We start from the raw sequence: 15587 nt of genomic DNA, 5'->3' as shown, positions 1-15587 counted from the left end.
TTGTTATTGTACGTATGATGGGAGTCCACTGGGTGGTTTTAGGTGGGATGAGTAGGAAGAGGCAACACAGTCTGATTTATGTTGCAAACAATATGCATGAAATACCACGGAGCTCAGACTAGAGTGTGCCCTTTGACGAATGCCTACCAGGCACCCTGCACCCTCGGAGGGCGGGCTGCGCGCTGCGTGCCCCAGCCGATGAGCAACCGTGCCGGTCTGCCCTCGAGGACCTCCCAGTCTCGTGCAGTGGGTGGAGATACAGATAGGTATCCCCAAATACCTATGGGGTATTTGGGGATAGGTATTTGGGGAAGGTATGGAACCTTCTATGGCAACGGGGTTTCAGATGTGATGCGGTGAAGGATCCTGAGATGGAGGGAGGGGGTTGTCCTGGGTCATCCCAGTGGCCCAGTGTCACCACAGTGTCCTTGTAAGTGAAAGACAGAGGCAGGAGGGTCACGGTCCAAGAAAGGGGACACAGAAATGCAAGCGGACATAAGAGCAACGTGGTGGCCTCTAGAAGCTGGCAACAGGCAAATGAGGGTCTGATTTTCCCCCAGTGCCCCCAGAAGGAACACAGTCCCGCTGACACCTTGATTTCTGCCCCCTAGACCCATCCCAGACTTCCCGAAGTGCAAGACAAGTTTGTGCTGTTGAAAGTCACGACGGTTGTGGTAATTCACCATAGCAGCTGCAGGAGACGGGTACGGACGCCGAGAACGGTGCCGGGGCACCAGGAGGCCCGTGTGGCGTAAGCTGTTACCTCCATGGCCTGCAGAACCTGTGCTGCCCTCCCCACCACACTCCCAGGTCTTCCCAACCCCCTCCCCATGCTCCGCCCACTCAAGCCCTGGGCCCTCTCGGAGGTCCTCGCTCACACCACAGCTGGTTCTGCTTGCAGTCGCGCACTGCTCCCTCTGCCGCAGTGCTCTTCCGCCACAGCTGTCTATAGCCGCCTCGTCCTCCTCGGTTAGGCCTCAGGGCAGACACCGGACCCTCAGAAAGACATTTCCTGATGCTCTGACACTGCCCACCCACTTCCCGGTCTCTCCGTTCTGCTACCAGCGTGAGTTCTCGGACCTGAACTGATGGAACGGACTGTCCTGGCATGGGGGCAGCCTACGAGCTGGGGCTCTGGGCCGCCTCATCGGCATCTGCTGAAACACACGGTAGGCACACGAGTCCCGTTGGAAGGAAAGAAGTACATGCGCCCAGGTCTTGTAAAGTCTCAGGGTGATACGACTGAGGACGGATCTGATTATTTCTCTTGTTTATTTCCTACGAGAAGCCCGTGTACCCAGTTGCCTAGAAACTCACCAAATGTGTTCATTTTTTTTATTCCAACCTTGTGGAAAGATAATGTGTTTTTACCGGCACGTGCAGAGATGGGCTTTTTAGTTTTAAGACAGTAGTGGGATAGTGGACTCCTGCCCCGCACTCCGCAGCACCCCTGGAAATAAATCTCTAAGCTCAAAGCTCAGTAATTGGGCAGAAAACCAAAGAGAAGTGAGGGGGAGTGAAGGGACACAGTGGAAGGGGAAAGGCAGAAAACCTGTGCTTTCATAAAGAAAAGAAACGGGCACTGACTTAGCATTTCCCAGGCATGGAGGGAACAGCAAAAAGATTATTTCCAAGCTTTAGGTTTTAAAGATGATGTAGAAAACATCATTATTACCCTGAGCTGTGACACTCCTCTTTTTCAACTGCCCTTTTTAAGATGGGATTTTTGAAGGTTTTGACCATCTGTGCTGTTCTGCTGGAAATGGAATTATCAGACACAAATGGTTTTCAACTCCAAAATTTCCATCAACTCCACTTTCTCCCTCTCCCTGTACCAAAAAATAATAAAGCCAGCACATAGTATATACTAAATAAATGTCTGTTATACACTAATTGACTGGAAGGAAGGGAGGAAGGAATAGATGGATAGATGAACAAATGGATGGATGGATGGATGGATGGATGGATGGATGGATGGATGGACAGATGGATGGAAAACTGGATGCAAGGATGGATGGAAAGATATATAGTAGGATGAATGAATAGATGGATGGAAGGACAGATGGACAGATGGATGGATGAAGGAAAAGATGGATGGCTGTTCAAACATATGGACAGATGGGTGGGAGGATGGAAAGACGGATGAGTGGACAGACATGAATGGACAGAATGATGGATGGAAAGATGGATAGTTGGATAAACAAAATGGATGGGTGGAAGGACAGATGGATGGATGGAGATGGATAGATGGATAGACAGATGGACAGACAGATGGGTGGAAAGACGGATGCATGAGTACATCACCACTGCCACTGTTGTTTTTCAAGTTTTCCTCCCTGGATCAGCCCCTGTCCTGGCTTCCAATCCTGGGGTCTCTCCCTAGTCCTATCAGACATTACCCCAAAGCTGCATATTTGCCTTCATGAAGTAGAGACTGCTTCGCTACCCTAAAGGTGCCAACAGTATCCAATGTTACCCAGGGCTACACAACTTGGTAGCAAAGTTCTGAATCATAAGCCTGGGTTGCCTTCCAGGTAATGGTGCCCCCTCAGAACGTGTAGTGAGACTGATGGATGGACAAACAGATAAAGAGATGGTTGGTGGAGTTCCAGCTGACTGCCCATCCCAAGTCTTCCCCCCTCTCGCCCTGTCACAGCTGAGTCCCCAAATACCAGGTCTTCATCTCCCCACCTCTGACCACTGGCAATCTCTGACTCGTGAAATCAAACTCTTTGCTTCCTCCAGGAGGAGAACCCACCACCCACTCTGAGACTGAACTCTGGCGTGGCCTTCACCCAAAGTGTGACAGATGTGCCCGCATATGGCCAGAGAAAACGGCAGCCATGATGAAAATAATGATGACTAAATCTGACTGAGTCCTGACAGGATGCTGGGCCAACACAGTAACACCCTCCCTGCAGTCCCATTGAGTCCTCACAAAGCTCTAAAAGACAAGAAACCTCATTTCTTCAGTTTACAGACGAGAAAACCGAGTTTCAGATAAGTGAGGTGATAGACCCATGATAACCGAGCTAGTAAACACTAAAGTTCAAATTTCAGTCTAAACAGGTTGACCCTACAAGCTGTACTCTTAACCAAAATGTTTTACTGCCAACTACCTTAAAGGTGAAAATGAATGAAATTTTCCCAGTATGTACATCACCCAAGTAAATGAACAGGATAACAAAACTGACAAGGTAGAGAGGGTCGTTAATTCTACATAACAGTTGAATCTGGTTCAGTCTACCTGGGGTGCTTTCCACTACATGCATGACCTTCACATTTGCCTGGATGTTGTAAGCATGTTTGTACTTGTTCTAGGTCACTTGGTCCATAGGACACCACCGTGCGACAGACAGGACCAGTGTTCTTACTTGGAATTCACACATGAGAAACTATAGCAAAGAGAAGTTAGGGGACCCCTCAGAGGCTACATGCAGAATGAGAAGCCAGGTAGGCTCTGCCCTCAGGTCTCCTCTTCCCGGCTCCGGGGGTTGGAGGAGGAGCTACAACAGAAGCCTCCCTGGCCCCAGGCCCTTGGTGGCCCCTACCCTCCAGGATGAAAGGCTGTCTGCGTAAATAAAGAGGCTTGTGATCACCATGCCTGTGGGGTCTCTATCGCGAGATCCTCTGGAAAAGCACAGTGCAGAAGGCTTCCCTGATGCCAGGAGAGCAGTGTCCTCGGAGCCTGGAGGTGTCAGAGGGGATGGGTTGGCTGGGGATGACACTGAGATCCAGAAAGCTCCTCAGGCAACAGAACAGATCATGGGAAGAGTAAACAGCCTGAGGAAGACTAGAAAGGGGAGACTGGGGTCCTGTGCAAAGCAGGTGGGGGGGAAATAATGGCCCCTCTAGGATGTCCACATCATAATCCCCAGAATCTATGGATATGTTACTTTGCCTGGCAAGAGGGAAAGTGAAGATTCTTGAGATGGGGAGATTTTCCTGGCTAACATCCAAGTGGCCCCCATGTCATTGCAAGGGCCTTCCTAAGGGACTCGGGAGTCAGGAGGGTCAGAGAGGAGATGTAATGACGGAAGCAGAGGTTTGAATGACATGGTGTCAGGGCCCGAGGGATGTGAGTGGCCTCTAGGAGCTGGAAAAGGCAACATGTGGCTTCTCCATTTCAGCTTCTGGAAGGATTCAGTTATGCTAACAGGTGGATTTCAGCTCAGTGAGACCCATTTCAGACTCTCGGGCCTCCAGACTATAAAATGATCATTTCTTTTTGCTTTAAGTCATTAAGCTTGTAGTGATTTGTTACTGCAGCAAAAGGAAATTAACTCAGCAAAGGAGAGCTCCAGCCAGTGGCCTTGGGTTCTGACGGTAAATATGACCATCCATTCATTTGTTGAGCAAATACCGTACACTCGGCATCATGCAAGGAGTCGCCGGTGACCAGAGCAAACACGGTCCCTCCCATCCAGGAGCTTGCAATCCTGTTTCTGCTTTCCAACCTACTGCTGCCCAGCTCCAAATTCAGCCCTCATCACCTGCTCTATGTAAATAGACCCGAGCCCTTTTCTTTGCCAAAAGGTGACGTGTTGAACTTTGTCTGTAGGGGTGCTGGAGAGACGTTTCCAAGGGAAAGGGCTTGCCTTGGGATTCTGGTGCACCCTGTCTACAGGCTGTGCACCCATGCTGGGACTTCTCCAGCACTGGAAGCCATCCCCATGCCCAGCTCCTACAGCACCCTGCACCCAGCAGCTTTGCCCAGCAGCCACCGATGCCTCTGATGAGACATCTTTCTATAAAGAACAGTCTTCAGGATTCCAGGAAGTTCCACTGGCATGCTACCTCCGCAAGTTCTCCATGTTCTGTGAGCTGGGACCACACCCTGTCCAGCAAGAGCTGGATCTCAGGGCAGGGGCGTGGGGGGTGCTGTTCCTGGGGCCCCCAGCTCAGCCCTGGGGCCGTGGATGCTCCTGAAGGCTGCCATTCGAACATTCTTCAGAGTTCTCTTCATTTCTTACTAAGCAATCCCTCATTATTCCAGTCTCTATTATGAATAATGACCCTTTAGAGCAAACTTTCTCTGTTTAAATTATTTCTCATGATCAGAGCCAGACTGAGACAGACATGCACAATCATGTAAATAAGCGTGAACTGCAGACACTGGTGGGGTATACAAGAAGCAAGGGAACAAGAGTATAAGAAGGACAGAACTAATTTGGCCTGAGTGGCCAGGAGAGGCCTCTCCAAGTGGACTTTTGAGGTGAAAAGAGACCAGAAACCAGCCAAGTGGAACATTCTGGGCAGATCCAGGACTCAGTGTGGCTGTGTTCCGAATGCACGGGCTTCTGATGAACAGGACACACTGGGGACATTGGAGTTGTGTTGTGCAACAAAACCAGCAAGACAGCGGCATCAACCAGAGCCTGTGGGCCTTCAGATCCATTCCCTGTGGGGTTCTGGCCAGAGTTCCCGACTCTTCTGTTGTGTCTGCCTGCTCATCGTCCTAATTCCTGAGCTGCGTGCTCAGGCTTACATCACTGTGTTCTCGCTACTTAAGTGGTTTCTGTTTCTGGGTACAACTGATACAGCAACAAGCCCATTTGTGGATGTTCTGTGGACAAGTCATATCTTCCACGCAGAAGCTGGCCAGAGTTAGTTGCCACTGAGAAGGAAGAAAGGAGGTGAAGAAGGGAAAGAGGAGGGAGAGGAGTGGGAAGGGGGAAGGGGAAGGCAGGAAGAGAGAAAAGGAAGAAGCATAGAAGGTACTCCCTGCCAAGCACGGTAGGCAGAATTCTCCCCTTGGCAGCTGTGGATCTGGGGAACATCTAGAACAACTGACTACAAGAGGAGGAACTACCAACTTCGGTCCCATGGCCAACTTGACAAAATAGCTCTGGTCCTCTGGAGCCATGTCAGAGCCACTCTTCACAGTGATCTAAGAGAGATGGTGATACACAAACCCACTCAACCACCCAACCCCAGCGCCTTCCTGCCAAGAGGAATGAAAGCCCAGTTCGAGAAACTGTCCCTGAGTAAACACCAGCCAGGTAGGGAGCACCGGGCGGCGTCAAATGGTCAGAGACATGCCGCATGCACAACACACATAAAACCAGCCTCCCTGAGCGGCAAAGCACCAGGATGGCCCCTGAGGGAAGGGAATGGGGGTGACTGAAGGAGGACAGCAGAGAAACCTCCAGATGCAGGCAAGCTCGCCACTGGTATCCATTGCACTCCACCCCCAGGCACCAGTCAGTAAGACACAGGAGCAGGAAAGGAAAGAGTCAACAAACAAAGTGGCAACCCATGGAATGGGAGAAGATATTTGCAAATGACACTATAGACAAAGAACTGATATCCAAAATCTATAATGAACTCCTCAAACTCAACACCCAAAAAACCAGATAATCATGTCAAAAAATGGGCAGAAGACATGAACAGATACTTCTCCAAAGAAGACATACAGATAGATGGCTAACAGACACATGAAAAAATGTTCATTATCATTGGCCCTCAGGTCTCCTCTCCCCAGCTCCGGGGGTTTGAGGAGGAGCTACAACAGAAGCCTCCCTGGCTCCAGGCCCTTGGTGGCCCCTACCCTCCAGGATGAAAGGCTGTCTGCGTAAATAAAGAGGCTGTGTAAATAAATTGGCCATCAGGGAAATTCAAATCAAAACCACACTGAGAACCTTACACCAGTTAGAATGGCCAAAATCAACAAGACAGGAAACAACGTGTTTTGGAGAGGATGTGGAGAAAGGGGAACCCTCTTACACTGTTGGTGGGAATGCAAGTTGGTGCAGCCACTCTGGAAAACAGTGTGGAAATTCCTCAAAAAATAAAAAATAGAGCTTCCCTAGGACCCAGCAATTGTACTACTGGGTATTTACTGGGTATTTACCCCAAAGATACAGATGTAGTGAAAAGAAAGGCCATATGTACCCCAATGTTCATAGCAGCAATGGCCACAATACCCAAAATGTGGAAAGAGCCAAGATGCCCTTCAACAGATGAATGGATAAAGATGTGGTCCATATATACAATGGAATATTACTCAGCCATCAGAAAGGATGAATACTGAACTTTTCCATCAATATGGAAAGGACTGGAGGAGATTATGCTGAGTGAAATAAGTCAAGCAGAGAGAGTCATTTATCATATGGTTTCACTTACTTGTGGAGCATAAGGAATTACACGGAGGACATTAGGAGAAGGAAAGGAAAAGTGAATTGGGGGAAATCAGAGGGGGAGACAAACCTTGACAGACTGTGGACTCTGAGAAACAAACTGAGGGTTTTGGAGGGGAGGAGGGTGGGTGCTTGGGTGAACCTGGTGGTGGGTATTAAGGAGGGCATGGATTGCATGGAGCACTGGGTGTGATGCATAAACAATGAATCTTTGAACACTGAAAAGATAAATAGAATAAAATAGAAGAGAATAGAATTTAAATAATATAACATAACATAACATAACATAACATAGAAAACCACAGGCTCAAAATGGAGTCACTTATGCTAGGACCACATCACCAAAACAGGGCCCAACACCCGGCCTCCTGAAAGTGTCAGCCTCCCTCAGGAACACAGAATTAACTGGTTAGTCTGCAATGTTCTGATCAGCACCAATAAGGCAACTTGTCACATGGGCCCTCTCCATCCCCCAAAGGAAGAGGAGATAATTTACCTGAGACCCTTTGGTCTGCAATGGAAGGTGACCTCCCCTGAAATAATCCTTTTTTCTGTTTATAACTTTCTTGTCCTGCCTTTAGAAGCCCTCCCTTTCTGTAGCCCTTTGGAAGTCCTCCCTACTTTCTAAATAAGATACTGCCTGATTCACGAAATGTTTAATAAAGCCAATTAGATCTTAAAGGGGAAAAAAAAGAACAGGGACACCCCACAGGGAAGTGCCAACCCTTGCAGAGAGACCATCAAACCAACCCATGATCTAGGACCACATTCCGAATGCCTGCTTTCCCTGCTCTGCCAGGCCCTTCCTTCCTTCCTGTGTGGGTTTCACCGTCTCCTTCTCTCCCCACCCCAATTCTGTGCTGTCCCAGCTCCGAGCCCTGACCCTGTGAGGGACAGCCCACTCAGCCTGGAGCTGTGAGTTAGGTCTTCAGGCAGCATCGTGAGAGAGGGCGTCACCATCAGCAAAGAGTATCCGTGTGTCTGTAATGAAGATCTCATCAGGAAAGGGGATCCCAAGAGACAGGACAACCAGCACATCCCCTGAAGCCCAGTAACAGCAGAATAATGGTCCCCACTGGCAGGCACTCTCCTCAGAAGGGGACTTAGGGTCGGCGAAATGCTAAAACCAAAGTTTGGCCAAGGCTACACTGTTGCAAACACTAAGCGCACCACAACAGCATGAAATCAGCCACAAACAACCCACGACAAATGGTCATGGCTGTGTCTGACCCTGGATTTGGTCTGCAGGCTGCTGCGCTTGGCCAACCACGGGGCTCTGCCCCTCTCCGGTTCCAGCCCCCTTTTCTGCTCTTCCCAAAACTGGCACCTGCCCTTCAGAGGTGGGCGTGACCTTCTCCCTCAGAATTCCATCCTCAGAAGCAACAGGAGGCTGCGGAATCCCTAAGAACAGAGAGCCACCCATTAAGCACAGAGCCCCCATCGTAAGGACGCAGCATAAAACCATAAGCCAACCTCAGCCAGATTGAGGTTGATCTGGAGAATCAGAACAGTCTCGTTCTGCTTTAAAATCCACATCCATCGGGCGCCTGGGTGGCTCTGCAGGTTAAAGCCGCTGCCTTCAGCTCAGGTCATGATCCCAGGGTCCTGGGATCGAGCCCCACATCGGGCTCTCTGCTCAGCAGGGAGCCTGCTTCCTCCTCTCTCTCTGCCTGCCTCTCTGCCTACTTGTGATCTCTCTCTGTCAAATAAATAAATAAAATCTTTAAAAAAAAAAAAAATCCACATCCATCTCTCTCTGCCCCTTAACAGGGCCATTTCCTGCTGACTGTGGCTGCACCGAAACCAAAATGGAGACTGATGCTGAGGTGGGTAAACTCTATCAGGCTAACTTTCGAGAACTAGATAAGCCCAGTAGCTGGGATTAAAGCAAGGGGTTCATTCATTCGCTGACCTTCATTCACAGCATACAGAACTGTCTCAAGCACTGTTCTAGGTGCCGGGATCACAGATGTGGACACAATTGACGGACTCCTACCCTCACGGATCTCAACCTTGCAGGAAGGGGATGGAAGGTGAGCCCTGCACCTCCAACACCAATAACATCTATAAGAAGCTGAAACAGGGCAGTGGTGTGAACAGGGAGAGCTGGGCGACGGGGACAGAGAGCCAGTTCTGGCCCACATGGTTGGAGGGTGCGTCTCTTAACAGTCAAGGTGAAGAGAAGGAGCTAGGCACGGGGACACATAGGGAAAGTGTGTTTTGGGCATAGACAAGCGTAAGAACCCAGATATGAGAACTGCAGACTTCATTGGCAGGTGTAGGGTTTCATCTGCAAGGACCTCAACCCTGGTATCCAACTGGAGTATGGACAATAGAAATACCCACGGATTGCCCTAGAGTATCTGGGTGCTGACCCTCATGCTTTGTCGCCAGACGGAAGGCTGAAGCAATGCTGAATATTTCCTGTTCCACTGAACATTTCCGGTGCGGAAAGGGGTATTAGGAATGGGGCACTCCTGGGGACTGATGATCCCTGTGACTCACCAGCATTGTCCTTTTTACACTATGGAACCTCATGTATGACCCTGTTCTGAGATGGGGCCCCTGAGCCTGGTCATGAACGGAGCTTTAACCAAGCTCAGAGGGAAAATCTGGTCATCTCCCGGCCAGGAACAGAAACGTAAAGTGGTTTTACAGACTCTGGGACCCTCTGCAGGCTCAGCGGGTTAGTCCCCAACAAGGCTGCTTCAGGCTATCACATTTTTCAGCTTGCCTGGCTCCACGCTACCTGGGAACTGCCCGGTGAGGCCAAGTGGCCAGAGCTGCTCACTCGCTGTGCAGAGCGCTGTCCCCACTCTGACGCCTGGTGCGTTCCACTCGGCCCAGCACTTGGTCCTGATGGGGGCCCAGATTGAGACCATAAAGAACAGGAGCCCCCAGGAAATATTCACCAATATTCACAATGGAGAAGAGATTTACGGCAGACCCCAAATAGTTTCCAAAAAGGCATTAGAGAAAGCAGGCTAATAAAATGTAATCCAAGTGTATTTCCCTTGCTTAAACGTTCTCATCAGGTGCATTAAAAAAAAAAATGACAGGTTATAAAACACGTCATGTTTCTTGGAACATTAGAAGCGCTCCAAGAAAACCTCTTGGTGACCCTCTGCCGTAGCTCAAATTTCTCACCATTGCTAGAGGGACGATGCCCACAAAGGATGTCTGGCTGACGAAGATCTCGGAGACGGCCAGCTCGCTCATGGCGTCCTCCACCGGGTACTCTACCTGCCAGGTGATGGGCTGCGCCCCGGCTAGGCCACTGCTGTTGTCGATCCCAAAGTCCACTTGCAGGATCTCATAGAAGGTGCCATTTGCCCTGGAAAACAAACACATGTCGAAGTGCAGTTGAAAACCTGAGGGCCCGTAGAACAGCAAGAAGGCATGAATGCCATGTTCCTCCTTGCCAGTCGAAAGCCCAACACAACAGTGTTGACAGAGCCTGATTCATGCCCTGTCAGTGACCCACACCTCCAAGTGGGTGGGCGTCCAACTGCAGGGCTCAGTGGGAACCCGTCTGTTTTTCCCTGGGTAAACAGGTCAGACAGCTCTCCCCACCCCCATGTTTGCACACAGCAAGGAGCCCTGAGCCTCCCTCCGTTCCTGAGGCACAGCCTGGACTCTGGCAAATTCCACATTTGTGTATCTGTATGGCTGTGGACCCGTGGCTCAAACTCAGAGCTTTATGATTTGGGGAGAAGGATGGTGACGTCATGGGCTGGTGGGAGCATCATGAGACCAAGCAGGGGAAGGACTCCACAACTCCCTGTCCACTACGTAACTATGAGCGACACATAAGATGGTACAGCAATTCCTTGTTTCATGACCCTGAAATGAGATGAGACATAAGAATCTCCCTGCCTTAATTCATGGAGTGGCAGCACTGCGTATGTGTTTGGAGGAGGGGAAGAAGGCGGGTGGGACACAGAAACATGAAAAAGACCAGCGTCACTCTCAGTATTTTTGTACACAGGAGCACCTTGTCATTGACGGGGATGTTGTAAATTATAGGCAGCCTATTGTACCAGCAGCAGAAGTCACCGAACAGAGAGTTATCCAGCACAGGATTTGTGAAGGACTCCTGTTCTATAGCCTTTTCCATCACCCCTGATGCTAACTTTATCCCCACCCCAGGAATCTGACAGCAGAGTGACCGATTCATGGTTCCCCGAGGCCTGAGTCACACAAACCATCCTATTCTTTTACTGTCAGTGGGCCTGCCTAGACCAAAATGGGCTTGGAAGCCTTCAGGGTGTGGACAGGGTCTGCAGAAAGAGTTTTGAAAATAAACCTGGGCTTGCTGGTCGCCCACCAGAAATGTCATACCATGGACAGCTCCCCTCCCACCTGCTGACTTAAGAAGAGGGTGAAAACCACAACTGGATGGTTAGAGGCAGCCAAGAGGTAGCAGAGGCAAGGGTCAGACATAGTGATAGTATTGACAGAACTGACCTGCCCGATGCAGAATTCCACTCAAATCAGAACTACACTAGACTCCATATAGAACTGGTCATGCCCAACCCTTTTCCAGGCAGGCAAGGTTTTAAGAAACTCTCTGATAGTGCTCTGTCCAATACTGTGGCCCGCAGCCAGAAATGGCTATTCACCTTGAAATACAATTTATTAAAATGACACAGCTGGGTGTCCCAGTTAAGCTGGGTTGGGACATGGGAGCTCTGTTCTCAAGTATCTATTTGTCACGGTGTTCTGCACAGGGAAGACAGCGTGTATGGCATAGAGATCCCTCGCTTCGTGAGAAGACGGACAGTGGGCACACGGGAGAACCCCCACCAGGGGCCCCCAGTTTACCTGGGCATCTCTAGTGAGAAGGCAGAGCAAGGGGAGGCTAAGAGCTAACTCTGAGTTGCCGATGGGATTTCAGGGTCTTAGGGACGGAGGCCCTCACTTTAGCCACACTCCTTCCTCTCTGAGCCTGAAGTCTCCTCTCTGGTCACAGCAAGTCATCACTTCTCCATCTGTTGAGTCTCCTACGAGAGATGCTTGGTCCTATCGGACGAGATCTTCAATTCTTCTTTGGTCTGCACTGTCCCTGGAACCATGACTTGGGAGTTGCTTCTAATACCTCCTGGGTTCTCAGCACTTGGTAGACCTCAGCAAGGCAAACGCCAAGAAAGTGAGACCCCCAGCAAGAGAAGAAAAGGAGCATAACTCTCTGTGTTCTCAGCGATTTGATCCTGCGAAATCTGCACTCTGGTCTCAGGGTTACAGAAACAGCCAGTCTTAGGGCAGAGGGGGCAGGGTCTGTGTGAAAGGGCCAGCCCCCTCCTCCCTTCGCAGGCCCTTCCTGGTCCTCTCTGACCGTCCAGCCCATGAGCTGCACGAGCTACAGGAATCTTCCCGAGTCCAGCTACAAACGGATCAACTCAGAGTCACTTATGTACAGGTTTTTATTTTAAGTCATTTCCTTCAAACCGGAGGAAAGGGGTCTTTTTAGTTTCAGGCAGCTGGCATGCTTGCTAATAAGTCCATTTCTATGGAAATGGGTTTACAATTGTTAACTTTGCCTGTTCCTGATCTGTCCTGGATAAACCTTTCAAATTTAGAAAAGTGCTTCACGATCCTCTCAATTTACTAATTACCAACTGCCTTTGAGGAATCTGGATCAGTATTGTGGCTATGAGATATTCATTAGATATGTTTCCCTGGGGTGGAGAAGTGTGTGTGTGTGTGTGTGTGTGTGTGTGTGTGTGTTCGGAGGGGTCAGGCAGGAATTGCTAGTTGGCTGCTGCTCCCCTCAAGGCTGAGCACTCAGCATCCTCCCAGAAGGACTTGGTTCCCAAAGCCCTGTTTCCCACGGAATCTTCTCCTTTAGTAGAGCTGAGCATCTTCCCTGGGACCCTAGGACCCCTAAGGTGGGTCTGAGGCCGCTTTTGAATGCACAGTGTGACTGCAGCTCAGACATGCTGGCAAGAAGGAGAAGGAGAGATGGAGACAGGGGAGGGGCATGGGGGACCCAAACCAGCAGCTTGTCCCCAAGAGCCACATCCCGACATTTCTCAGCATATAACTCATGATGACAATCATGGCTGTCTGGGGGAGGGAGGGGAGGAAGAAGGGAGAGAGAGATAAGAGAAGGGGGGAGGGGAGGGTTCAAAACCTTGAACTCTTCTCCAGCAAGTTGTGCCATTTACATCAATGATTACCCCACCACCCCCACCAACCTCTAGATGGTTCTGAGCTCCCAGGCTGAGATGCTGAAGCTTCCCCATATGAGCTTCTCTAGAAGTGGAGCAAGAAAGGCTGACCTCTGTCGGGATCTCCGTCTTAAGAGCTTTTCTCTGGCATTGCGTTTTTAAGTGACCAAAAGCAAGGCACCTACTGGCTCATGACCACATTGAGCAAAGGTCCTGGGAGAGGTTGGGCTGGTTCTTCCCAGTGGGCACAAGAAGGCTGAACTCCGACCTCCCTCTAGTCTGTTCACTCCGTGGGGACCAGGAGGCGCCTGCGGCAGCTGACACACCCAACAAACTGTAGGCCTTAGTGCCTATTTGTTTAATTCACTGAGCACACCTGAGCGGCCCGTCAGACACCTGTAAAGACCCAGGACCGCCGTCTGCACTCCGGGAGACAAGGAGTTACCAGCTCGTGAATTCTGAGCCATGTTCTTGGGCCTGGCTGGCCAGTGTGTTCATACTCGTTGTTCTGAGAAGGTAGGTCTGTCTCCACTACCACAATGTCATTCTCTTCTTTAAGACTTTGTTTTTTCACAAAGTTTTAAGTTCACAGCAGAATGGAGGGGAGGGTGCAGAGACACCCCCAGAAGCCCCCTGCCCTCCCCACTACTTCCTCCCACTATCAGCCTCCCCACCAGACGGTACATTTGTCACCACCGATGAACCTACATTGACATCACCACCACCCAAAATCCATGACTGACTTCCCAGTTCAGTCTCGATGGCGTACATTCGACGAGCTTGGACCAACGCAGGATGACCTCGATCTACCCTCGTGGTGTCCTGTAGAGAATTCTCACCATCTTCTGGCAAGTCCCCTGTGCTCTGCCTATCCATCCCTCCTTTGCCCACTCCCTGGAAACCGCTGATCTGTTTGCTGTCTCCATCATTTTGCCTTTTCCAGAATGTCCTATCACTGGAATCCTATGTGTGACTGGCCTCTTTCACTTAGAAATAGGTATTTCTAGCCACATCTTTTCGTGGCTCGACAGCTCATTCCTTTTAAGTGCCGTTTCGTGGCTCGACAGCTCATTCCTTTTAAGTGCCGAATAACTTTCCATTGTCGGGATGGACCACAATTTATTTAATCACCCACCTACTGAAGGACATCTTGGTGGACATAAGCTTTCAACTCCTTTGGGCAAAATACCACGGAGATGACTGCTGGGTGGCATGAACCTGACTCTTCAAAGGCCAAAGCCTATTGTAACACGACATCACCATGGTCCCCGGCACACTCATTTATGCAGTGACATTTAATAAGCACATATTATGCATTAGGTACTGAGAATTCATTGGTAGACGAAACAGATAAGTTCCCTGTCTTGCTGGTCAGGTATATAAAGAAGGCAAGTCCTGGTCGTGGAAGATGTTGTCCTAAAATGAAATAGAATTGAATTTCTTTTTTAAAAAAGCTAAACAAATTTTTTAATTAAAAAAAATTTAAATACTAATAAATACAAAAAAAATTAAATAAAAAGTCCATTTTTATTTTAAACTAGAATATAGATTACAACAGGAGACAATGAAAGGTCTGGGGCCTGCCCATGTAGGAAATGACATTTGAGCTGAGACCCAAAGGATGACGAGAAGCCAAACAGACCCTCAGCAAATGTTTGTTGAATAAATGAGTAAATCTATTTTAAGCTTTAAAAAAAAAAATCGTGGGAAAAGCTTATCCCAAACCATTCAGCATGAGCACAAGGTGCTAAAGGCAAAAGAACATCCACTCAGCGTTTGCTCAAACACCAACTGCTCAGTAAATCCCCTTCAGACCACGCTATCTAGAGTTCCATCCCCGTACCTACAGCTCTGACCCCGTTAGCCAGCTCTGTGTTTCCTGTGGCTTTTACCTTTCCACCTACTAAGTGATTTTTCAACTAACTGATTGATCAGTTATGTTGGTTCCCACCCCCACTCATGAGCGTGCACGAGTGCACACACACACGCCCCCACACACACATTCCTACGAATGTGTTTGCCCGTTATTGTATCCCCAGCACTTAGAACTCTGCCTGGGATGTGGTTGGTCCTCATTTGGTATCAAGGACTATCCAACAACAGTTGGAACGAGATCTTAGAGGAACATGTGCTTAGCGAACTCTGAGACTAGGTGTTGGGAGAAGACAGACTGGCAAGTCAGGGAAGACTTCCTGGAGGAGGCTGGACTCAGGCTGATCTTTGAACAACAGACTAGTAAGACAGGCAGTTGCTGCAGCCCCACTGCTTGGGGTCCCTC

The 15587-nt window shown here is 49.5% G+C and overlaps 1 protein-coding gene across 2 annotated transcripts in view; it reads right to left on the bottom strand.

The window, feature by feature from the left end:
* The window catches only part of TMEM132B (transmembrane protein 132B), a 343041-nt gene that overhangs the window by 72121 nt on the left and 255333 nt on the right, over window positions 1–15587 (bottom strand). For both annotated transcript variants that reach the window (XM_032876500.1, XM_032876501.1), the window contains exon 4: window positions 10287–10473. In XM_032876500.1, the coding sequence (XP_032732391.1) occupies window positions 10287–10473 (187 nt within the window). The remainder of the gene's footprint in view (window positions 1–10286; window positions 10474–15587) is intronic.

The sequence above is a fragment of the Lontra canadensis genome, unplaced genomic scaffold (genome assembly GCF_010015895.1).
Source record: "Lontra canadensis isolate GAN:19392208 unplaced genomic scaffold, GSC_riverotter_1.0 scaffold58, whole genome shotgun sequence".
NCBI classification, from domain to species: Eukaryota; Metazoa; Chordata; class Mammalia; order Carnivora; family Mustelidae; genus Lontra; species Lontra canadensis.
Note: the sequence above shows the minus strand (reverse complement) of the source record. Positions and strands in the feature narration are given on the sequence as shown.